Raw genomic sequence first — 26,732 nt, 5'->3', positions numbered from 1 at the left:
GGTGTCTGAGGCAGGTGCCACGGTGGAAGGTGACATACATTGCGCAGGAGTGGGTACCAGTGTTGGGGGGTGCAGTCTGGAGCAATCAAAATCATTTTTGGTTTGTCCTGCTTGACTTTTAGTAGAACTTTGGAGAGCAGAGGCAGAGGGGAAAAGGCATAGACTGATGTTTTTTTTCCAGCTGAAGGATAGAGCATCCACTTTCCAGGCTGTTTTGTGATGAATTTTTGTGCAAAATTTGTCCAACTGATAGTTCCAGGGTGTGGCAAAAAGATATATGTCTGGGCTCCCCCATTTGCATGTCAATATGTTGAAAATCCGTGGTTCCTGTTTCCATTCGTGTGAGTCCATGAGATTTCTGCTTAGATCGTCTGCCAGAGTATTCAGCTTTCCTGACAGGAATTGAGCTTGTAGTTGTACTTGATAGGTCAAGCCCGTGTTCCACAATGCCATGGCTAGTCTGCAAAGGGGGTAGGAGTGTGTTCCCCCCTGCTTGTTTATGTACCACATAACCATGGTGTTGTCTATCAGTAGTTGTCCTGGATGAAGGTAGTCCTTGAAGGCTGTCAGTGCATTCTGTACAGCTAGCATTTCTTTTTGACTGATATGAAGGTGCATTTGATTTGGGCTCCATTTGCCCTGAATGCACCTCCCTGCCAGATGTAATTTTTTGAGAGGGTACCAGTTGTGATTTCTTTTAGTTTATAGTGCACCTCAGACAAGTTAGAACCTTTTTTTTTACAAACGCCAGATGGTTTAGACGAGTGTCCTTGTTTTCTGACTGAATTAAGACAATCATCCAGGTATGGATATATTTGAATATTTCTTTGTCTGCAAAATGCAATTACTGGAGCCAGGCACTTTGTAAAGACCCTGGGCGCAGTAGATAAGCCAAAGGGCAGTGCAGAGAATTGGTAATGCAAGTAGCCTGCTTTGAAGCGGAGGCATCTTCTGCAAGATTCCCTGATTGGGATATGCAGGTAAGCCTCTTAAATCTAGAGTTGCCAACCAGGTATCTTTGCTTAGCATAGGAAGTAACTGGTGAAGAGTCAGCATCTTGAATTTTGTAATGTCCAGAAAGGTGTTTAGAGTAGATAAATCCAGAATTGGACGCCATGATTTGTCTTTTATGGGTACCAGGAAAAGTCTTGAATAGAAACCTTGTACCTTTTCCTCTTCTGGTACTGGTTGAATAGCCCCCATGCTCATGAGGGAAAGTACTTGTTTCTGGGCCTCTGCCCACTGATTTGGGGGCAGATCTGGCCATCCGTTTGGAATTGGCAACATGTGGAAATGAAATCTGTATCCTTGGGATACTATATTTAAAACCCATTTGTCCTGGGTTATAAGTTGCCAATTTCTTGCATGAAGAGCCAGTTTTCCCCCCAAAGGGGTGGCTAAAAGGTAAGTGCTTGGTAAGTGTAAAGGGAAGTCATTAAGACTGCTTACCATAGGGAGATGTCTTGTTGTTTTCAGATCTGGAAGAGGAGGCACCCCATTGTTTTGTTCTGAAAGTCCCTTGTGACTGAAACCTGGTGCCTTTGGAATGTCTGGGTTTGACTTGAGTGGCTCTCGAAGAAACTGGAAAGGACCAGTTCATGCCTACTAAATCTTGGAGGCTGCAATTGTAAGAAATCTTTCACAGTTTGCACAGATTTAGCTTTATCTTCCATCTTTTTTAAAACTTCTTCAGCCTTATTACCAAAGAGATGGTCCTGTTGTAAAGGAACATCCAACAATTTTGCTTTAACATGATCAGGCAGATTTTGCTCTGAGCCAAGCATGCCTTCTAAGCACAGAACCAGTTACAGCAGCCTTGCAAGAGGCCTCCAAAGAATCAAAACCACATTGCAAAGTATGTTTCCCAACTTGTTCAGCTGAATGCAATAAATCCTGTAAATCTTTGTTTTCCACACAGTCAGAAATTAACATCATTTTCTGTTTAAGCAGTCCCATGACATGCTGTTGATATTTTAGCATATGAAATTGACAGTTTAAAGCCCTGATTGCCAAGGTTGCAGAAGTGTAAACCTTCTTACCCCATCTATCCAGCGCTCTGGAATCTCTATCAGAAGGGGTAGGATTTTTAGCAGTAGAAGCCTTAATGCCCTTGGGACCCTGAGAAATGGTTTCAGGATCTGCAACAGGATTTTTGAAAAGGAATTTGTGGGAGTCAGGAACCCTGTAGTATCTGTCTGGCTTACAAGGAGCCGGAGGCAGAGAATCAGGAGCCATACTAGATTCTGAAAAAACAATCAACAATGTCTAGAACAGGCGGTATAGCCAAAGGCCTATGCCGAGGAAGAAGAAAATCCCCAAGTCTCTTTTTAGATTCAGAGAAATCCTGACTTTCCCAGTGGAAATGTTCCCTTAAGGTATGTAAAGTTTCCCCAAAAGAAAAACCCTCGGGGGGAGAAGCAGAAGGAATGGAATCTTCTGCATCAGAGTCCTCATAAGTAGGAATAGACAATTCCTGTTTATTAGAAGAGTCAGAAAAAATAGAATACTGTTCAGAAGATTCAAAATCAATGTCTTGCCTAGGCCTCTTGGGGGGGGGGGGGGTTTGGTTACCCCTGATCAGAGTAATTAAATCTTCAGCCATTTTGATCGTTTGTTTTTTAGGCATAGGGGCATGCACGTGGGCCCAGGCGTCGGTTTTTTAGACATAGGTCGAGATTTTGGCCTTAGTTTTGATGATGACGGTCTAATATACAAATCTGTAGGCCTGAAAACACCCTCATAAGCGGTGCCTACACAGTAGCTCCGGACCCATCCAAAGCAGAGACATATGTGGGTTCCATACTTGAAGCATCTCACGGCATACCAGACTCCGAATGGGTCTCAGTAGAGGCCTGCGAATCAGAAGTAGCGGGTATCAGGGGCTGCGAAAGAGCCTCACTGAGTACCAGCGAACTGGCGACTGGCTTAGAAGAAGCGTTGTCGGCAGTTCTGGACCTCAACGGCCTTTTTCTTTGCGTTTTTTAGGTAATCCGGTAGTCGGAATGCTAACCAACGACATTTCTGGATAATTAAAGCGTGACCCAAAATATTTAGAAGTAAAAATCTACCGACATTTGATAGTGCGTTGATTAAACAAAGCACAAAACCGACAGCAAGGTATGTTGTGGTCAGGGCCTAGGCAAGGAATAAAGTACAAATGAAAATCTTTATGAGGTATTTGCTTCCCACGAGTAATGCAATTATTAACTTTTACTGACATCGGTAAGGAGCAAGAAAAAGTTTCCCCAACAGGGTACTTAGCTTTTTAGTTGAAGACTTCGGATCTGAAACTCGAAAACAAAAATTAGGAGTCGGCCGACCGGCACTTGCGAACTTCTTCTGCTTCGGGCACTGCGCGGCAAGAAAGACTGATGTAATGGCGTCGGCTACATGATTTATACCCCTGATGACCTGACGTCACGGAATAAGGGACAGCAACCGACGCAGGACCCAAGACTTTGTTAATCAGGCCGACTGAGGGCAACCTGTCAGCTGATTACCCAAATGTAATGACTGCAACAGTGAAACACGAACATCAAGGAAAATAAAGGTTAGGACAAAAAGCAGTGAACTACAAGAGTAAGGAACTTGAATAGAAGCAGAAAAATCACTTATCCAAGGAAAAAAACACGAAAAAACTGAGCATGTACAGATCTCCCTTCGCTTGTGGTTGCGAATGAGATCTGGGGTTGTTCACTCTGTACACAGGAATTATGTACACAGGAATTATGGACAAGGAGAGCAGACTGAGCACCAGAACCAAAGCTTGCAAGTGGCTGAAACTGAATCAACATCAGATCCAGGACCAATTCTTAGAGGAACAGATGGAAAAGACAACATGAGATCCAGAGTTAAAAGCCATGCAATTTAAACAGCATCTTTTGATTCTAAGCAATAGAAGGAAACACTCAAAAATCTGATATATAAAAGGTCAACATTCAATAACCTGACCAATGGAAATACAATTCCAAATAGATAACACAACCAGTTAAGGGTTTAAGGTTAACCACTGTCTCTATAAGTAATGCAATTTGCAAATACAGAACTTGTGGTTTAATATAAAAAATATGAAAATAAAAGTTTAGTTAGCCAAGGAAAAAATAAAAGGCTGATCACCTGTCACAATCATACCAACAATTTCATTATTCTTTAAAAGCCCTTCATATCAATGTGTGAAAGTCGAGTAAGAGAAGCCACTAATAAGAAAAAAAAAAAGAAGTTATGTACTCACCATAACATTCCACCTGTGATGTCCATTTTCTTTCTTCCTCAACTGTTGGGTCTGGATCTGACCTTCGGATCCAACTTGGCAGTTATAGCTCATGGTAACCAAAAAGCTCTCAAGCACCTCCCTTGCTCATAATGCACCAGTCCCTAAAATACCTCAGATCTTGTTTGTTGTTTGACATAAAATAGGCAAAACTACTATAAAACTTTTAACAGAAGCAGCCATAGCTGGGTCTTAACATGAAGGACGAGTGTCCTTATAAACTCTCTTTCTTCCAGAATCACTTGTGAAATGGTAGGGGGTTGACAGTAGGGGGAGTAGACGAAGAATGAAAATGGACAGCACAGATGGAACGTTATCGTGAGTACATAACTTCTTTATCTGATGCTGTCAATTTTCATTCATTCCTTAACAGGTGTGACACAGTCCCCAGGTACCTAAAATCCTAGGTGGACTTGGATATTCCTGAGCATGGCTGAACCAAAAGCTGCTATTCTCCTAGAGACCAGATCCAATCTGCAATGTTATAAAGGTATGTGGATTAGCCCAAGTTGCTATTCCACATATGTCATCCCTGGAATGCCTTGATAAATATACTGACAAAGTTGCCATAGACCTAGTTGAGTGAGCTCTTAAAGGTTTTGGTAACGAGATACCCAAAATTTGTTGCAGACATAAGAAATACAGCCTTGTAAGCCATCATGCCAAAGTCAACTTTGTAACTGATTTACCCAATTGGGAATCCAGAAAGGAGACAAAAAGCTGACCAGATTTCTTAACTTCTTTTGTTCTATGCATGACTGTCTCCAAAAATCTAATGAGTGCAATATGTATTTACTTTTCATATTTTGGAAAGAAGACAGGTAGAATAATAAATTGGTTTATGTTGTATTCTGACACAACCTTAGGAAGGAAAGAAGGGTTGATTAGTAAAGTAACTCTTTCCCAATGAAAAATCAAATAGGGAGGCTTACAGGACAATTTCTGAAGTTCTGAAATTCTAGCAGAGGTGATAGCTACTAGAAAGATAGTATTCCAGGTGAAAAACATCACATCTTGCTGCTGGTTCAGAGGGGGAATGAATCAAGGCCTGTAGTACTAAGTTCAAGTCTCATGGAGGAGTATCGTTTTTATAAGTAGAATATCTGTCGAGAAGGCTTTACAAAGTTTAGATGAAGCCAGGGAGGAATTCTCAAATCCTATATGAAAATTGGAGATTTCTGCCAACGAACTCTTAACGGTTCAGGCACTAGCTTCTTGATTAAAGACTGTTGCTAAAAATTTCAGAACAGTTTGCACAGGGGTTGATAAAAGGGTTGATGCGTTTTTGAAATGCCCAAAAAAACAAACCTTTTACATTTACTTCAGTAAAGTTTTCTTGAAGCTTTATGGGAAGATAAAACAATATGACGAACAGGGGGAAGACAGCATAGGCTGTCTGGCTACAAAAGGAAATGGAGGAACCATGCCCCCAGTTTGAGGTTCAAGATATCCAGATGAATCATGCCTGTCAGGTGAGACATATCTGGAACTGGATTCAGAATCCAAGGTGGTTAGACTACATGAGACCAAAGAAAAGCGAACCAAACTGGTCAAGGCCAATAATGTATAGTAAGGATGACTCTTGCTCATCAACCTGGCACCTTTTCTGTAGAAACCTGGGGATCAGGGGAGTTGAAGGATAATCACAGAGGAGACCAATGGGCCAATAGTGGAGCAGAGGACTCCTCAGTGAATATCTCAGTGAGGAGATCAGGGCAAAGAAGCTGCTGCACTTGCTCAGGAGGGAGGGCTGGTCCTACTGACAAAAAAAATTTCTGCCACTTTCATGTTGATAGACCACTCGTGAGGTAGTAGAATGGACCTTCTCAATTTGTCTGCCATCACTTTGGACTTCCCCAGAGTGTGCATTGCTATCAGAAAGCAATTAGAAGAGATCAACCATCAGCACACTCTAAGGGCTTCTCAGCAGAAGAAAAGTACAGTTTTGTACCTACCATAAATGTAGATGTTCGAGAGGAATGCATCTGCAGTCATAACAAATGGGTTGTCCTGTCATCAGGCAGCCCTTCGGTCGGCCGGATTCCAAAGTCTGGGTCTGGCTTCGGCTGGTGTCGCACTTCACCGGACGTCATCGCGGCAGTTTTCGGGTATAAAGGCATCAGCAGACACCATTTTCCTCAGTGTTTCTTGCCCCAGATGCCAGGTGCCCTCTTGGTAGGCTAAATTTGGATAAATGCCAAAGTTTCCAAATAGTAGAGAGCAAACACACAAAGTAAACATGTATGTACATATATACAAACAAATACACCATAATAGATCCCCCCCAAGCTAGCTGAAGATTGGTAAGTACCCTAGGAGTACCTCAGAGGGGAAGGAGGGTGGGTAATCCCGACTGCAGATGCATTCCTCTCGGACATCTACATTTATGGTAGGTACAAAACTGTACTATGTCCTTCAAGGATGCATCTGCAGTCATAACAAATGGGTAGAATACCATAGCTAAACTAGGGGAGGAGGAAATGAGAATAGATTATGGTGTAGTCAGGATCCCTTGCAAAACAGCAGTGGCAAAGCCAGCACGGGATCTGGAATATAGGGGTAAGTTATAATGCTTGGCAAATGTATGCACGGAGGTCCAAGTAGCAGCCTCTATAATGTCCTTGGTAGCCACTCCTCGTAAGAAAGCTGTGGTAGTGGCTGTGGCCCTTGTGGAGTGAGGCCTGATGTTCTCTGGAGTTTTCTTTCCATGGTAGGAGTAACAAAGTCTAATGCAATTTCCTATCCATTTGGAGATTCTCTGTTTAGAAATTGGTTTTCCTTCTTTTCCTGTTGCATAAGCTACCAGAAGCTGGTCAGTTTTTCTATTGTTTTTTGTCCTGTCCAGGTAGTAGCGCAATTGCCTGTGTACATCCAAGGTATGTAAGAGTTTTTCTCCCCTGTTCTGTGGATTGGGGTAGAAGGTAGGAAGGTGGATTGCCTGATTTAAAGAGACTCTGGATACCACCTTAGGCATAAATGTAGGATTTGTTCTCATGGACACTCTATCTTGATGGAAGATCAGGAAGGGTTGTACTGCCATTAATGCTTGTAGTTCAGAGACCCTTCTTGCTGAAGTTATTGCCAGTAGGAAGGCAGTCTTCCAGGATAAGTATTGCAAGTCTGCTGTAGCTGCTGGCTCGAAAGGAGGCAGAGTCAGTTTTTCTAGCACAAAGTTCAAGTCCCATGCTGGCAATGGAGGTTTCCTGGGAGGTTTGACATTTTTAATTCCCCGCAGAAACTGTATGAGCAGAGGATGCGAGAAGACAGGAGGATCCAAGCTGTATTGTGCTGAAATAGCTGATGCATGTATCTTGATGGAGGAATAGGACAGGCCTGTGTGGTAGAGCTCAGCCAAGTACTCCAGGATGTTGGCTATGTTCACCCGTGTCACATCTTGCCCTTTTGCAGCACTCCAGTTGAGATATCTTTTCCATTTTGCTGCATAATTCTTTCTTGTTGAAGGTCTACGAGCCTCCAGGATTATGTCCTTAACCCTTTGGGATAAATTAGGGTTAATTTCTGTCATGTAATGTTCCAGGCAGTTAGTTGCAGAGTTTATAGGCTTGGATGCAGAATGTTGTAGTTGTTCTGTGTCAGCAGTAATGGGATCAGTGGAAGTTTCCATATTTGTTCCCTGGACATGCTCCTCAGAAGTGGGTACCAATGTTGTCTTGGCCAGTCTGGGGCTATCAGAATGATCCTCGGACGTTCCTCTTTGATCTTGAGAAGCACCTTGTGCATCAAAGGAAGTGGTGGGAATGCGTATGCTGTCATGCTTTTCCAAATGAAGGATAGGGAGTCCCACCTTCCAAGCAAGTGGGTGGTAAGTCCTTGTGCAGAATTTCTTCAACTGGTGATTGTGTGGGGATGCAAACAAGTCTATTTGTGGTAATCCCCATTTTCTTGTGATGGCTTTGAAGATGTCCGGATGCAGCATCCATTCGTGGGCATCTGTTATAGTTCTGCTTAATATGTCTGCTAGAATGTTTTCCTTCCCTGGAACATAAATAGCCTGCAACTGAAGGTTGTAACCCAGAGCCACATCCCATAGGTCTAGTGCCAGCCGGCACAGTGGGTATGAGTGTGTGCCTCCCTGTTTGTTGATGTACCACATAACTGTGGTGTTGTCTGTCCTTATCAACAGCTGGCCTTCGTGGAGAAGAGGTCTGAATGCCTGGATTGCTAATTTTACTGCCATCATTTCTTTTAGATTTATGTGCAGATGCAGTTGGTCTTGAGTCCATAGGCCTGGAATGCAATTGTCCATCATGTGTGCCCCCCAACCGAGGTCTGAGGCATCTGTCGTGATAGTTTGTCTTGGATGACTTTTGCTGAAGGGCAGTCCTGTGTTTGATTGACAGGCCTGTGCCCACCATAAGAACTCTTGTTTCAGGCATGGAATCATTGGAATTTTGGCTTCCAGGCTGTGCTTGTGCTGAGACCACAAATTCTTTAGGTACCACTGTAGCTTTCTCATATGAAGCCTGGCATGAGGGACCAGAATTATGCAGGATGCCATGAAGCCTAGAGCTTGTAACACTTTTCTTGCAGTTAGATGGCTGTGTTTTACTAATGCCAAAAAGTAGAGAGGAAGTTGTTCTTTCTTTTCTGCAGTTAGAAATGCCATTTGTTTTGATGTGTCCAGTTCTGCACCCAGAAAGGTTATTATTTGGGATGGAATCAGTCTTGACTTTTTTGAATTGACTGTGTATCCCAGGGCTTGTAGCAGGTAGATGACTCTTTGTAAGTCTTCTGTTAATTTGTTTTTGTTGTCCGCTTGTATCAGGCAGTCGTCCAGGTAGGGATAGATTTGAATCCCCTGAAGTCTGCAATGAGCGATTACTGATGCCAGGCATTTCGTGAATACTCTGGGCGCAGTAGATAAGCCAAAGGGCAATGCTGAGAATTGATAATGCTCTGATCCTGCAAGAAATCTGAGGTATCTTCTGCAAATTGGTCTTATGGGGACGTGCAGCTATGCCTCCTTGAGATCTAGAGTTACCAGCCAAGACTCCTTGCCCAGCATGGGAAGAAGCTGCTGTAGAGTCAGCATTTTGAATTTTGGAACAATGAGAAATGTGTTTAGAGCGGACAGATCTAGAATAGGCCTCCATTTGTTTTCTCTTCTTGGTACCAGGAAGAGCCTGGAGTAAAATCCCTTCCCTTGCTCCATAGATGGTACCTTTTCCACAGCTCTCATTCTTAGTAATTGAGATATTTGTTTTAGAGCTTCTGCCCTTTGAGTAGGTGGTAGGTTTGGCATTCCTCTCTTTCCTGGTAGAGTATGGAAATGGAACCTGTAACCTTGGTCTATAGTTTGCAAAATCCATTTTTCTCTTGTAATGCAGTGCCAGTTTCTTGAAAATAAGGTTAGCTTTCCGCCTAAGGGTGCTTCTAGTTGTTCCCTGGTAGGCGGTGTCACCGCCAAGTCACTGTGATTGAGTAGTTGTAGTGGTGGTGGCTGTGTCCGTGCCTCGTTGATTGTTACCCTGCCACTGGCGACCCCTGTAGGCACCTCTGGGTTGGTTTCTGCCTCTAGAGCGCCTATTCCTGCCTCTCTGTGCCTTGGAGGACTCCGGAAAGGACCAATTCTTGGAGGGCCAATTCCTGCTAAACCTTGGAGGTTGAACTTGTAAGAAATCTTTTACGGTTTGCACAGATTTTGCTTTCTCTTCCATCTTTTTGAGAACCTGCTGTGCGGGGGCACCGAATAAATTGACCTTGTCCATAGGTGCATCTAAAAGCTTAGATATGATATGGTCTGGTAATGCCTGTTCTTTCAACCATGCATGCCTCCTGATAACTGTGACCGTCATGGCTGATCTAAAGGAAGCCTCCAGTGCATCATAGCCACATTTTAAAGAATGGTTACTAACCTGTTGAATGTTATGTAACATTTCTTGAACATACTTTTTATCTAAAGATTCTTCAGAGGACAGCTTTTTAGTCAACTGGTCAAGCATAAACTCTTGATATTGAATCATATGGAATTGTCAATTCAAAGCTCTAGCTGACAAAGTAGCAGAGGTGTAAACTTTTTTACCCCATCTCTCTAAGGACCTGGAATCCCTTTCAGAGGGGGTTTTAGAAGAAGTAGCTGCTACAGCTTTAGGGCCCTGGGAGATAGTCTCTGGATCTGCAAAAGGGGCCTTATATAAGTGGTGATGTGTGTCCGGGACCCTGTAGTACCTATCTGGTTTAGCAGGAGCCGGAGGTAAAGTGTCAGGAGAAGTGCAAGCATCATTAAATGCATCATCAACAACAGATAGAACTGGAGGAATAGCTAGAGGCCTATGCTGTGGTAAGTGTAGAAAGGTCCTAAGCCTTTTTCTTGAGTCTGAGAAATCTTGGCCCTGCCACTGGAATTGTTCCCTCATAGCATGCAAGGTTTCCCCAAAGGAAAATTCCTCAGGAGGAGAGGCTGAAGGGATGGACTCCTCAGCATCGGAGTCTTCGTAAGGAGAATAAGAAGCCTCAGGAGGATCAGAATGTTCTGAATCATCAGAAGAATCATCTGTGGCTACTGGCTCAGGGGGCTCTGCTCTAGGTCTCTTTTCTGGAGGAGGGAGAGAGGCCCTGTCTGGATGAGGCTGGGATCCACGGATTAGAGTGAAGAGATCCTGTGCCAAAGAAAGCATATGGGAGCTGGAGCTGGGCCTGTGAGAGGGGGGCTTGGCAGGCACTGGCTTTGAAGTTTTGGCTGCTTTAGCCCTGGCAAAGGCCTTAATAGACATAGCTGGAGGAGGCCTAGCAGCTCCATGTGCAGGAGTAGAAATATCTAGTGGAATGGTGTCTGATAAATCCTGTGAAATCGCAACAGAAGGCTGGATTTCAGAAGCCGTTTCTACCAGAATAGAAGAGGCCTCGGTAGAAGGCAAGATGTCGGCTGAGGAAAGAACCGTTTGCTCGGTTTCGGCCGAAACCGAGACAGTCGCGGATTGCTTGGCCGTGGTTTCAGCCGAAACCGCGGACCGTGAGTGTTGGTCCTTTTCTTTGCATTTTTTAGTTATTTGCGTAGTCGGAGGATCCGACGGCATAATGTAGGCAAAATCGGAGCCGAAAATCTGTTCAGCAAAGTCCGAGCGACGTTTCAGCGTCCGCCGGTTAAAAGAAGCACAGGCTAGACAAGCTGCTACGTCGTGGTCTGGGCCTAAACAATGTATACAATAGGAGTGGAAATCTTTATGAGGTATTTGTTTCCCACAAGATAAACAGTTATTAACTTTCTCTGACATCGGCTGAGGCAAGAAAGAGTCCCCAACGGGGTACTTAGCTTTATAGAAGTCTTCGAAGTAGTATTCGGTAGAAGTAATCTCTGGATCTGACCGACCGGCACTTGCAAACAGCTTCTGCTTCGGGCGCCACGCGGCAAGAAAGACTGAGGAAAATGGCGTCGGCTGATGCCTTTATACCCGAAAACTGCCACGATGACGTCGGGTGAAGTGCGACACCAGCCGAAGCCAGACCCAGACTTTGGAATCCGGCCGACCGAAGGGCTGCCTGATGACAGGACAACCCATTTGTTATGACTGCAGATGCATCCTTGAAGGACATTAAGAAGTGATTCCTCCTTGTTTGTTGATATTCCAAACTACTGACATCCATTTGAACTGCAATTTTCCCTGAAGGGAGTGAGCCTTGGAATGCCTGCAATGCTAAGAGCACTGCTCTCATTTCTAGGACATCAACACGCATATCCCTCAGGGGGCCAAAGTGCCTTGGACCTTTTTCCCCCAGGAAGTGCCTCTCCCACACAATCTGGAATGCATCCATGGTCACTATGGCCTTGCGCTGAGAGAGAATGAAAGCACTGCTTTGGAGAACTTGATCTGACCGAATCCACCACCAAAAATACCTTTTGCATGCTTCATTGATTATCTGGGCTGACACATGATGATAAAAAATCTACCATTGCATTGCTAGTATCCACTGAATTATCATGTGAAATTTTGCTACAGAAACTAAGATCATGGCTGCCAACACTGATCTTGGGGTTAAGAAGGATCAATCGTGCTGAAATTGTACTATGAAGTATTTTTCTGATCTGGAATTGATGGTCTTTACTCTTGCAAGAGGAAGACAAGCTATTACAGATATTCTGTTGAAAACAGAATATCTGTAATAGCTTGTCTGTTGAAAACAGTTCCTATAAACTCCAGTATCCGAGAAGGTTCTGAGATTTGTTGTATTTTATGCTAATTCTCAGAAGGCAGCAAGTTTGGAGTACCTGATCTCTCTCTCTTATCAACAGAAGCCTGCTTGGGGTGGTAATGAGCCAGTCGACCAGACACGGAAACACTCGGAATCCCTGCAGTCTCAAGTGAGCTGCTACCACTGCCATGCATTTGATGAACACCCTGGGGGCTGTGGTGAGACTAATGGCAGGGTTCTGAACTGGTAAAGACTGACTTCCAGCTGGAAGGGTAAACACTGTCTGGAGTGTCTGTTCATTTTTATGTGATAGTACACATCCTGAAGGTCTATCAAGCACATCCAGTCTTCCTTGCCCAAAAAGTGGAAAATGGACTGAAATGTGACCATCTGAAACTTTGTGTGTAGAACTGATTTTGTTCAAGTTGCTGAGAACCAAAATTGGTCTCCAGTCCCCTGTTTTCTTTGGCACTAAAAAGAATCTTGATTAAGTTCCGGATTCTATCTGATCTGGTGTGACCTCTTGGATGACTTTTTTCTAGCTACTTTCTTTACTACTTTAAGAGTGACCTTCCTTCAACTCCACCGTATTCTTAACATGAAAGAATCCTAGCATACCTCAACCTCTTAATGCAAGAATTCTGGATGAAGGCAAAAATAATGAGAGAATAATGATCCATAAATCTGACACATTTTAAACTATTGCCCTTATAAACTTAAGTTGCTAAAATAAAATGTTTTGCATTAGGCATGCATTTTCTGAAGGATAATTTGTTTGAAACTCTCATATCTGTCATTGCTTAGTGACATCAATCCACAATGATGAAGCAAAAATCTGGAAACTGAAATTCCTAATAGTTGAGAGGTATGCCTAGCAGAACTCCAGCCATGTGATAGGCAGGAATAAAGGAAGAAAATGTAAAATTAACTAAAACATCTTTATCTAAAGACAGTACAATTGCAACAGTGCACTTCAACCCTAATCAGTTAAAGCCATCTCTTCAAAGAAGGGAAACTGTGCGAGTCATTGCGAGCTTACCTGCTCATAGCGGTTACTAAACAATCCATCTAGGATAAAGTAAGTCCAGAAAAGGGGCCATTCACACTCAATATTCTCAAACAGCTTTAGCTCTGCTGGTTCATAATACAGTCGTGTTGGATCCTAGTTAGAAAAAAATAATAAAAATGGTGGAAAACAATGAAAGGCCAGTTGTAATGCATTACTGCTAACTTTGAAATTCTAAGACAAGATGCTGTCCTAGTCCATCTTTTTGATTTAAAAGTTCTACTACAAAGCATTAACAGTGAAGGGGGAACAAACTCTGTTAACTGGGCAGGTACATTGATCCAAGGTACATTCTGAACCATGATAAATGTCAAATGGTAAATAATATAACACAATGAAGTACACTGATATCAAACACAACTGTAAATAACAGCAGTCACACAAAAAAAATCTGTTACCAACATAATACATAAACAGAAGTTATGTACTCACCATAAAGTTCCATCTGTGTTGTCCATTTTCATTCTTCCTCAACAGTTGGGTCCGGGTCCAACCCTCAGATCTGCCTCTACCATTATTTTAGCTTGTGGCCACAAAACAAACTAAGTTCCACCCATAATGCACCAACCTCTAAATATACCTCAGACCTTGTTTGCTGCTTGACAAAGTAGGAAGTACTAACGTAATATTACTGACAGAAGAAGCAATATCTGCAGCTCAACATGAAGGACAGTGTGTCCTTATAAACTCTTGTTCTTTCATAAATCAATTTGCAAAAGGTTAGGGGTCGGTAGGTGCGGAGTTGAGGAAGAATGAAAATGGACAACACAGATGGAACGTTAAGGTGAGTACATAACTTCTTTATATCATGTTTTCAATTTTCATTCATTCCTCAACAGTTGGGACAGAGTGCCCAGCTTCCTAAAATCCCAGGTGAACTCTAAGGATATTCCTGAGCACAGTTGAGCCAAAGGCTGCTCCCACCCCCGACCCACCCCCCCAGACCAAATCCAGTTGTAAGGAATAATTAAGGTATGAGGATTGGATCAGATCGCATCCACACATGCAGATAAGAACACTGAAGTAGCCGCCATGGACCTAGTTGAATGGACGCTTAAATGTTTTTGGTAAGGAGAGACCCAACTTATTGCAGACAAGTTATACACAACCCCATCAGCCATCTGGCTAGTTACCTTTGCAACTGATTTACCCTGACTTAGAGTCTGCAAAGGAGACAAATAATTGATCTGTCATTCTAATTTCCTTTCCTCTATGCAGGTCGAAATGTAATTGTCTGTGAACATCAAGCACATGTTCACCTTTGTTTGCAAATTTAGGAAAGAAAACTGGCAGATTAATGGACTGGTTGATGTTAGACTGACGCCACATTAGGAATGAAAGGAGGACTGGCTCCTAATATTACTCTGCCCCTGGGGAAAAAATAAGTAGGGAGGTTTAGAAGATGATGCGTGAAATTTTGAAATCGTTCTTGCAAGGTAATGGCTATGAAAATGATAGCCTTCCAGGTCTGAAACTTTAGATCACATTTTGCTGCTGGTTCAAAAGGGGAATGAATTAGATACTGCAGTATCAAATGCAAGTCCCATGTAGGAGTTGCATCTTTATAAGGAGGTCTCAAAAAAGGGGTACCTCTCAAGAAGGCCTTACAAAGTTTAGATGAAACCAGGGTAGAATTTTCAAATTCAATGTAAAAATTGAAGTTGGCTACTAATTGAACTCCAACAGCACAGAAGCTAGCTCCACTTAAAACTGTTGCCAAAAATTCCAGGACACTTTATACAGAGGCTGAAAAAGGGTCAGTATATTTCTGATGCACTCAAAAAACAAGTTTCTTCCATTCACTTCTGTAAAGTTTCCTAACAGAAACTTTATGGGAAGATAACTGTATATGATGGCCAGGGAAGAGTGCATAGGCTGTCGGGCTATTAACGAAAGTGGAGGAACCATGCTGTCAGATTTAGGTTTAAGATAGCCAGGCCTGTTGGGTGAGACAGGAGGTCTAAAATCGGATCCAGAATCCAAGGTTGGTAAATTAGATGACGCCAAAGAAAAGGGAACCATATCTGTTGAGGCCAGTAAGGTGCAATGAGGATGACTTTGATCTTCAACCAAAAAGCTTTCTGCAGATATCTGGAGATCAAGGGAGTTGGATCCACACAGAGGAGACCAGGGAGCCCATTGTGTAAGTGTAGCATCTCTTGGCGATTCCCCAGGTGGGGGGGGGATTAAGGCAAAGAAGCTGCTGCACTTGTTGTTTAGGGGAGATGCAGAAGGACCACAGCAAGATTAGCCCCATTGGCAAAAAATCATTACTGCCACCTTTGTGTTGAGACCACTTGTGAGGTAGTAGAATGGACCTGCTCAATTTGTCTGCTATCACACTTCCTAAGAATATACATTGCTATCAGAAACCAGTTGGATGAGATCACCTATTGCCACACTCTGAGGGCTTCTCGACACAAGGGCTAAAACCTTGTTTGTTGATGTACCAAACCACTGACATACTTGTCTGTCAGAATCGCAATGGTCCTGAAAGGGAGGGTGTCTTGGAATGCCTGCAATGCTAGGAGCATTGCTCTCATTCCCAGGACATTGATATGCACACATTGGACTGTTTTCCCTAAGAAGTGCCCCCCCCCAATCTGTGAGGCATCCGTGGTCACTATCATCTTGGTTGAGGGAAAATAAAAGGCTGCCCTTGTAAAACTTGATCTAATTGAATCCACCACCAAAAGTATCTATTGCATGTGTTAGTGATTCATACTGAGCTGAAGTGTTGGGGAAGTATAGACCACTGTGTTGCTAACATCCACTGAACATTGAAGTAAAATCTTGCTAAAGGAACTAGAACTATAGACACAGACATTGATCTGAAGGCTTGTAGAATCAATCAGACTGAGACTGTGGTACTGTGAATTATTTTTTCTGACCTGAAAGCTGATTCTTTGCACTAGAGAGGGGAAGAGAAGCCGTCAGTGAAACAGTGTTGAAATTTGCTCCTATGAATTCCAATGTTTGAGACTGTTCTAACTGAAATCTGTTTTAATTTATGGTTATTCCCAGATGGCAGCAGGTTTGGAGTACATGATCTCATGCTCTTATTAGTAGATGCCTGGTCAGGGTATGGAAACACTCTGAATCCCTGCAGCCTGACGACAGCTGCTACCACTGCCATGCATTTGGTGAACACCCTGTGGGCTATGGTGAGGCCAAAGGGCAGAGCTCTGAACTGGTAATGACTGGCTCCTAGCCAGACGCATATAGATACCTACTTGCTGGCTGTTTATTTTTATGTGATAGTACAAATCTTGAAGGTCTACCAAGCACATCCAGTGATCCTTGTATGAACTACCACATAGGCAGCAATCTACTTAATACCGAATGCATGATAAGAGACCTTGGGACCCAGGTGGACAGTAGTCTCTCCTTTGATAGTCACATCGCCACAGTAGTCAGGAAGTACTTCTACGTGGCACACATCATAAAAGGGTTCTCATCCAGGAAAAAAGAGGTCATCGTTCCCCTCTACTCAATACTCATTAGACCCACTATAGAGTACAACGCCCCTTTTGGAATGTACCTCACAAGACATCTGCAGCAGCTGGAAAGGCCACAGAAGTACCTCACAAAGAGGATTACTGGACTCAAACAAATGCCCTACACTGACCGCCTCAAAAAACTCCAGCTTTACTCCGTAGCATATCGCCTACTCAGAGGTGATCTCTGCCTAACATATAAAGCTATGTCAAATCCAGAGCTGTTGGACATGCTACACCTAAAGAAATCCCAATCCCTCCGAGCTACATGCTCTAGGGACCTAAACCTTGTCACCACAACAAACAGGACATGCTGGAGGGATAGATTCCTATCCCAGAGACTCTGGAACAGGCTACCCATCTAGGTCAAGCAAAGTTCTTCATTAGCACTCTTCAAGAAAAATCTTGATGAGTGGATGGGAAATAGGAAATACACCCCGGGGATCACTTGTGTCTCTGCTCGACAGTGGCATAGGAAAATAACTTTCTTGGGTGGCGTAAGCCAAGGAACCTTGTTGGCTAGGCTTACGTAGGCCCTTGGGCCAATAGCCTAGTACTCACCTATGAACCTAAAAAGCACAGAATGGATTGAACCATTACCATCCAGAACTTTGTGTGTCTAAATGTCTTGTTCAAGTTGCCGAGATCCAAAATCTGTCTCCAGTCCCTCATTTTATTTTGCACCAAAAAAATCTCGAGTAAGTCCCGGATTCTATATTGTCTGGTGTGACCTCTTGAGGGCCTCTTTTCTAACAGCTTTTGTATTTCTAGTGCTGCTGCTTTCCTCAGGTACCCTCTGGAAATGATCCTCTGCACCCATGTATCTTCTGTGATATCTAGCTACACACACTGGTGCAGGGATAATCAACCCCCAGCTGCCTCCAGAGGGGGACATTTGGGCCCTGTTTCAGGAGTGCAGGTAGGGCCTGTCAGAAAACAAATCTTGAGAACCCTGGTTCTGCAGGCTTCCTCTTCTATGTAGGTGGAGTCTTCCATTCAAGTGCCCTCCCATCCCTGGGAAACCATCTCCAAGTGGATCTTGGAAAGGACCCTGGGACTTCCTGACCCATGTTTTGGCCACTTTGTTGATTCTTTGAGGGGTTGAAAAACGTATGGCCACTGCAGAGAGAGTCTTTTTTACACCCGGAGAGTGTGTCCTTCACTTTGGGGCCAAACAATGAGCTTCTGTCAAAGGGTGCATTGATGAATGAGGACTTGAAGGGCTCCGCAAAAATCACACAAGGGCATCCAGGCATCCCTACTAATGGAAATGCCTCTACCCACCGCCCTTGAGGTTATTTCAGCTGTATGACAGATAAGCTTTAAGGACGAATTAGAAACAGATTGTAAGGTAGCCAACTGAGAGTCCACAAAAGTCAGAGTCTCAGCAGTAGTGGTCCCCAAAAGGGAATTTGAGAGTTGCTTTATCAAGTCCCTTTTAAGTCTCAAAGTGTGCCAAGTAGTTCAGTGACCTGAGGGCAAAAGTCACTGAAGCAAACACATACTTCCTAAATCTGACCAATGCTCTAGACTCCCTGCTAGAGGGATGGACAGAGGAACTCTGCTCAGCAAGTTCCTTCTTGGTGGCCAATGCCATGACCATAGCATCTACGGGCACTCCCTTGCTCCAAAATTTTTTCCCTACAGGTGGTGCCAGAATCCGATCTGGTCTTTTGGGGATTGGCTCAACTGTGTCAGGCTCCTTCTACACCCACCTAGAGATGATGTCAATGAGCTCATCAGTGGGTGAAGTTACTTGGGATGTAGACAGGCCAGCTCCAAAGTCCTCCAGGAATACTGGTTTCTCTGGAAAAGGGTTTTCAGAGGACCAGCCACCCCTCTACTTGAAAACTTCATGGATGGCTCCAAACAAGACATCTTTGGGTGATGACCTTGAAGACCCTTTCCCCTTCATCGAAATCAGCATCTTCTGTAACTGACTACCAAGGGGCGTCTAAGTGCCTCCTCTTGCACTTCATCTTCCTAGAAACTTCCTCAGTGGGGTACGTCGGAGAAGTGTTGGAAGAGGTAGATATACCCTGCTGGATAACCTGGAGACTTTGGGCTGCCTGCCCCTGTGGCGTAGAATGAGGGGGATCAAGGAGCAGACACACACAGGATCCAGAGGGAGGATCTGAGTGGGTAGGATCCATCTGTCCTGTCAGAGCATAGAACACTCTTCACCACCTCAAAGGTAGAGCGCTCCGGGGAGAAGGATGCTAATGGAGCCAAGAAGCCACTGAGGAAATGTCGCACTGAAGAAAATGTCCAAAAGTAGACCAGACAAACTCTGTACTACTGTACCTGTTATACTTAGTCACAGAACAAATTCTTGACAAACAGTTAATTCTTTCAGAGCTATTTCAAGTCTATTATAACACAGCTAGACAGATGAGTAGATTAAAGCACACAGTCTAAACGTCACTACCGAATGAAACATACTGTCCAGTTTATATACTCTTTTCAACCAATGTTATTTTTAATGTCCTTGTGACTTGTTCTTCTGGTTTCTGTCTGTGTCATGAAAAGTCCATGGTTATTTCATGCCCTTTTTTGGTCCTTGCTGTATCTGAAGACTTCACAAAAGTCTCTCCACGTCATCTTTGCGTCATTTGACCTGTCTGCATTTTATTTATTTAATTCTGCATTTGAAAGCCAAGAAAGCCAACTTCCTTTTTTTCTATAACAGGTTGCATTTACAGTAAAGCCCACAGCTATATGTTGTTAATATCTAAGCTGAACATAACTGTTCTTGCAAAACAAGCCATATTATTTTGAAAACTGCCATTTGGCCTTGCACATTTCCTTTCACTGTACACACAGTATATTGGGGAAAAGCATTTTACTTTACACAATATCTATCAGCTACGCTTTCGCTCCATTGGCTCCCCCCGCCCCAAAGGCAGTCCATCCAAGGTGGAGGTCAGAGCCAAGCTGTCCAATGCTGAGGCTCCAAGGGGAAGCGATGGCTAAAAAAAACTTTGGAGTCGAGACTAATGCCTCAGATCTGAGGGACGCTTTGGCTCCAAGAGTCATCTGGCTCTGAAAACATCAGAGCCAGTGTACTCAGACACAGCTTCGCAGCTGAAGACACCCACATCTTTGGATCCAAATCAAATGGCCTCAGAAGCTTCAGATCCAACGGATCCGAAACAACAGGTCAGATTGGAGAAGGAGCGGATATTGTTTGAGTAGTAGAAACACGGGCTTCCTGACCCGAAGGAGTAGGAGCCATGAGAACATCCATCTGCATCTCCAAAGAGAGAAATTTCCTCATCATTATGTCCACATCAGTCTTAGTCAGACTTCTAGAAGAACAAGAGAAAGCCACCGATGGAGACGTAGAGTGCTCATATAATTCGAGGAAAGGGGAAGGTACTCTAGAGGTGACAGAGTGTAAAAGAAGGGGAAAATCTTGTCCTAGGCAAAGGTCTTTGATCCAAATAAGCTTTTGTCGACTCAGACAATGGCTGGGCAGGAGTAACATTTGGATCTAGCCTATGTTTTTTCTTTGGTGGTTAAGCAGTAGGATCCAACGAAGGAGTGGAGGACCCTGAAGGCCTCGAAGACTTCTCACAGATGAAGGCTCCTTTGTCTTAGATTTGGGGGAATAAGCCCCATAACAGCTTCTGAAAAAGATGAAAAAAGTAATCTGTTCAATATCAACTTGTTCTTCCTATCTGCCACTGTGCGTAGATTAAATGCTTTGCAGATAGTACAGTCTCTATCTGAAGATGGTCTGGGCCCAAACAGTAGACGCATAAAACATGGGCGACTGACAAAAGGTAACTTGTGCCTGCATTCCCGGCATTTCTTAAGACATTCTAAAGAAAGTAAATAAATATATAGACGGAAGTTTTTTTTTTTTTTTTAAACTATGATAGGAATATAGATAGAAATAGTACCAACAATGGTAATTTAATTACAGTGTTATTAAAAATTCTGAGATCATTTAAAATCTTTTCAGGATACAAAATTAATGAAGCTAAAACAAAGGCAATTATGTACCCACATATGAATTTGGTTCAACAATATCCATATTTATGGGGACATGATAAAATGAAGCATTTAGGAGTATGGGTTAAAAATGATTCTGGTGTGACAGCTAAGGATATGTGGGAAGAGACTAAACAAAAGATAATACAAAAACTGAGTAATTGGAAGCTATGTTATATGGATACGGACAGTAAGATGCAAACAGTTAGTGTTTTTAGTCCCTTTAGTATTTATACACAGGTCAGGCATATTTTTATCAACCAGAGGAGAAGTTGTGGATGGCAATAAAGAGCTGAAGGATTTTATCTGTGAAGGGAAGATGGCAAGAGTCAAGTGGGATAATGTGATTCTTCCAGTAGAACAGGGCAGATTGGGATTACCCAATTTGAAGGGGTATTTCAGAGCTATACAGTTAAGGCTCCTATACATAGCACAAGCAGAAAAATATAATTCAAAGTGGAAAGGGATGAAATGAAAACGGGGAAGCTCAAGAAAAGACAGACTGGTATTTGGGATGCAGACCTTTAAGGAGAACAACAATAATCATACAGAATATTAATATCTACAAAGTGGCAGAAAGTATCCTAAGAACTAAGGCAACATGGGAATGGAGAAGGGAGATTCAGCCAAAAGGGGTGACTGCAATTTGGGATATAAACAGGCAAGAGGGAGCTGGAATTTATTGGAGAAAACTGGCAAAGGAACCAAGATATTGGGAGCAAATGAATAGAGAGTGAAAGATGATAGAATGGGAAGACACCAGGAATTTATTTGGACTGCAGGTTAGAGACTGCCCTCCCTATCAAGGGCTGACATCAGAGTATAGGCAAAGAGAAAGAAATAGGGGGGTCCTAAATGAAAGACCAGCACTTATAGAATTTTTAATAGCACCTAGAACAGAATTAGGAGTCATGTACTTACCATAACTTGGCATCTGTGTTGTCCATTTTCATTCTTCCTCACTAATGGGTTCTGGATCCAACATTGGATTCAATTTGGTTGCATATGCAAGACTTATGAATCCGAGTCTCGAGCTCCATCCTCTTCTCATAATGCAACATGCCTTCCCTTGCTCCTCAGATTGAGTTTGTTTCCCTACTGCCGAAGAATTACAGAAACAAGACAGGCAAAAAGGTTTGGGGTCCAAACCTAGAAACTATGGGATCCAAATTACTCTAGAGAACTTCATGAACAGACCAGGCTGAGGGATGGTTGGGAGGGAAAGTAAGTCACAAAGCATTTAAAGCTAAACTCCTTGCGAGTATCAGGGTGTATAAAGTGGTCTTCACTACATATAGAATTGCAACATGAACAATTATGACAAGGAAAAGTCCCAGTTCTATTCGATAGGGCCGATCTATGATTACATTTTAAATCCTTATAACACTATCTATTTTTCAAATTTGAGCAAGTTCTACATGCAAAGGCTGGTCTCTCACCTACATAAGTTTTCAATTCAGTTAGTGGCTTCAAAATGCCCCAATTATTACTGATAATATTTTTAAGTGCATTAGTACATTAGACTGCATACTGCATCACTACATTGTAAATAATTAGCATCAGCATTGGGCATTAAGTTGTCTGAAAAATACGGTTTCGCCTTGCCCTCCCTTCAACTTATGATTTCATTCCTGATATCATTTAGTGTACCAACCTCTTTGTACAACCTTTTGGCGTTGCAATGATCATTTTAAGACTAGCCAGCTTCCCTGTCAAAGGTGAGACTCAAACACTTTACCTTGTGTCTGTGAAGTAGACACCCTAACCATTAGATCACCACCCCCTATGTGATTCTTCAGTGGCCCTCAAGGAAGGATATGCCAGAGCATTGTTGAGCCAAAAGATGCCTTGCTTCTGCAGACAATGTCCAATTTGTAGTGCGAGACAAAGGTACAAGTCTTTGACCAAGTGACTGCAGCACAAATTTCATCAATTGAGGCTCTAGAAGAAAAAGCAGATGAAGTAGCCACAGATCTGGTAGAGTGGGCTTTTGGAGCTCGTGGCAACTCAATACCCTTTTGGGAGTAAATGAGAGAAATACAATCTGTAATCCATTTAGCCAATGTAATTTTAGAAAGTGATTGCCTCAAATGACTTGGTGAGAAGCAAACAATTGGTCAGACTTTCCGTACTTCTTTGTTTGTGAAGGTAGAAAAGTAGTTGGCTATGAACATCAAGGAGATGCAACATGTTTTCACCTTTATTAGAAAAACTGGGAAAGAAAACTAGCAGTTGAATGGATTTGTCTGATTCTGTGATTACCTTAGGCATAAAGGAAGGGTTGGTTCATGGAGATACCCTATCTTTGTGGAAAAGGGTGCAAGGAGGTTTGGTTGTTAAAGCTTGAAGTTTGGGCACTCTCTTAGCTGAAGTAATGGCTACCAGAAATATTGTTTTCCATGAAAGATGTTTTTTGAGTAAGGCCCTGAAGAACAATAGTAAGATCCCAAAAAGGAGAGGGGTCTTTTATGGGGGGAGGGGTCTAAGGAGAAAGAGCTCTCTCTCCTAAACGCTTTACATAACCTACAAGCTGAAAGAGAAGATGAAAATTAGACATTGAGGGCCAGTTGAAGTTTTATGGTAGAAAAACTGGCTCCTGCTTTAAAAAGAGTACTAAGAAAGAGAAGGATGGATGAAGAAGGAGCTGAAATAGGGTCACTGCCCTCCTTTGAGGCCCATATGGAAAACCTCTTCCACTTGCTGTTATAGACTTTTTTTGGTGGAGGTCTTTTGGGAATCAAAAATTATGTCACGGAGTGGAGGAGGAAGCCTGGACTTTTTTTTACCACGACTGGAAGTGCAGAAACCATGTGGTCAATTTGAGGTTGTGATTACACAGGTGCTGGTGTTCTGACAGGTGAGATAGGAGGTCCTAATTGGGTTCCAGTACCTATGAAGGATATCTGAGTTGAGACCACAGAAGGGGGAGCCATACTTGATGAGGCCAGAAGGGGACAAAGAATTACTGAGCTCTTCAACCTGCTGGCTTTCTGTAGGAACTCTGGGATCAACGGAACAGGGGGATAAGCATAAAGAACACCTGGGAGCCAATCATGGCCCAAAGCATCCCTCAGTGACTCCCACTGAGGAGGGATCAGAGGAAAGTACTTGCTGTACTTGTTGTTGAGGGGCGAGGCAAAGCGGTTGCAGTAAGGCTGTCTCCAATGGCTGAAAATCCTGTTTGCTACTGATTGATTGAGGGACCACTCATGAGAAAGCAGAATGGACCTGCTGGGTCTGTCTGCCAGTGTGCTGGTTTTCTCTGGAATATGTGTTGTAACCAGAAAGTGGCTTGAAGAGATCTTCCATTACCAAACTCTCGTGGCCTCTCTGTATAATGGCTAGGACTGGGTTCTGCCTTGTTTATGTACCAGTTCACTGACATGTTGTCCATATGTAGAGCAACAGTCCCCAAAGGGAGAATGTCCTGAAAGGTTTGCAACATTAGGACTGCTCTCATCAAGGACATTGATATGCAACTTGGTCTCGGAGGGGGACCACATGCCTTGGCCCATCTTTCCCTTGTAATGCCCCACCACCCCAACTGGGCAGCATCCGTGGTCACTGTGGCTAATGGCGGGGGGAAAATACAGATCTGCCAAGAGACAGATCTGACTGCATCCACTACTGGAGATATCTACAGGTTGAAGTCAGTTTGATGGGAGCAGACTTTGGTAAAGAATGGACCACTGAACAGCCAGGGTCCACTGTAGAACTTGCATGAAAAAATCTTGCTAAGGGAACTAGAATGACTGCAGCTGACGGACCCCAGCACCGAGTACTAACCTTGCTGGGCGAGAAGGAAGATCTAGTAAGTCCTGAACTTCTTGTCTCATGGATATTATGAGATATAGAGGTACAAAAGCTACTTGTGTTATTGTGTTCGGCTATGTCCCTATAAACTCTACATTCTGTACCAGAGTCAGGTTTGATTTTGTTATATTTATTGTAATGCCAAGGAGATCTGAACTAATTAATCCCTGGTTAGCAGCAGCTGATGCCTCGTTGGTTCAGTAAGGAGCCAATCATCTAGGTAGGGAAACCCCTAGAATCCTTTCAGCCTCAGGTGAGCTGCTACAACTCCCATACACTTGGTAAACACCCGGGGGGGGGGGGGCTGTGGTGACTCCAAAGGGCAGTGCTCTGAACTGGCAATGATCGACTCCCAGCCGAAAGTACAGTTGTCTCCTGGGGCGTCTACTTCGATATGATAGTATGTGTCCTTGATTTCTATGGAGCACATCCAATCATCCTTGCATAGAAGTGGCAGAATGGACTGGACCATAACCATCCAGAACTTTGACTTCTTGACATACCGATCTAGGTTGTTGAGATCCCGAATTAGTCTTAGGTTTCCCATTTTTTTTCCACACCAAAAAGAAGCATGAATAAGTTCCAAATCCTATTTTTTTGGTTGAGACGTCTTGCATGATTCTTTTGTAAAAGTTTTTCAACTTCTTGAATTGCATACTCCCTCAGACTGGGTGGCACATTGGGGAGTTTCCTTTTGGGATGTGACGTTGAAGGGGAAAAGGGAATGTAGAAACCTCTGGATATTATGTTTAGCACTCGGGTGTTGTTTGTTATATTTGTCCAAGCATCTAGGTGTAGAGATAAATTACCCCTGACTGACTCCAGAGATAGATAGTTGGGCAGTGCTTCAGGAGCACTGTTGGGGCTTATCAGAGAAATGATCCCTGAAGGCCTGATTTTGCAGACCCCCTGTCTCTGGGGTGGCGCCTACTGTTGAAACCTTCCCCTCTGCCTCTGGAGGAAGTAGCTCTGCGTGAGTCTTGGAAAGGTCCTTGAGACTTCCTGAACCAAGCTGTCTTTCCACCTCCCTGGTTCCTAGAAGAGGTCCACTGAGAAGCAGAAAACTTGATCCCCACCCATGGCAGACAATGTCTTTCATTCTTGTTTCACTATGGATAAGCACATCTTTCAATGATGGTCCAAATAAGAAGTAACCATCAAAAGGGGCAATAATGAAAGATGCCTTGAAGGGTTCTGCAAAGTCACAAAGCCATTTCCAGGCATGTCTCCTGATGGGTATGCCTGCACTGGCTGCTTGTGAGGTGTCTTCTGCAATATGCAAAATCAACCTAATTGAGGAACTGGCAAGGGAAGATAAGAGTCATCAGCTGGGGAGAAATCTTCAAATCCTCCTCCGACATAGTCTCAGCAAGAGAATTGGTTAGCTCTTTAACCACGTCTCTCTGCAATCAGATGAAGTGTGCCAAATAGTTTAACGACCTCAGTGCGAAAGTAGCAGAGGCATAAACATGCTTTCCACCAGAGATGTAGATGGGCCTGCCCCGAAAGCCTCTTTGAATGACTGCTCAGAAGAAGGAAGTTGGGCGGACCAGTACACTTTCTGCTTTAGGAGTTCTAGGATGTCCCTGCAGGAGACATTGTCTAGTGGTGAACGGGGAGATTCTTCTTCCTCATCGAAATATGTGTCCTTGGTGAGGGCCTCCATGCGGGAGTCTATGTGCCTCCTCTTGCACTCCATGGGGGTGTTCTAGGGAGGTATCGGAATAACAGGGATATTCCCTTTGGGGGGAGTGGTCTTGGGGCTCCTCAGGTTAGGCTGACCTATGGCAGGAGTGATGGGCTCAGTGCTCAGACCCAATGAAAGACAGGGAGGATCCAGGATGGGAGGAGATTGTTCTCTGATCCTACTGAAGGCCCTTTCTGCAACCTGAAAGGAGAACAGACCCGGGGAGACTCCCTCCCTCCCTCTCTCTTGGAG

The 26,732-nt window shown here is 43.5% G+C and overlaps 1 protein-coding gene across 5 annotated transcripts in view; it reads right to left on the bottom strand.

Moving 5' to 3' along the window:
* PHKA1 (phosphorylase kinase regulatory subunit alpha 1) overlaps window positions 1-26,732 on the bottom strand; it is a 3,177,076-nt gene that overhangs the window by 2,234,042 nt on the left and 916,302 nt on the right. For all 5 annotated transcript variants that reach the window (XM_044057561.1, XM_044057557.1, XM_044057558.1 and 2 more), the window contains exon 11: window positions 13,461-13,583. In XM_044057561.1, coding sequence (XP_043913496.1) covers window positions 13,461-13,583 — 123 coding nt within the window. The remainder of the gene's footprint in view (window positions 1-13,460; window positions 13,584-26,732) is intronic.

This window comes from Protopterus annectens, chromosome 15.part0 (assembly GCF_019279795.1).
Source record: "Protopterus annectens isolate FY-2018-M chromosome 15.part0, PAN1.0, whole genome shotgun sequence".
Lineage (NCBI taxonomy): Eukaryota > Metazoa > Chordata > Ceratodontiformes > Protopteridae > Protopterus > Protopterus annectens.
Note: the sequence above shows the minus strand (reverse complement) of the source record. Positions and strands in the feature narration are given on the sequence as shown.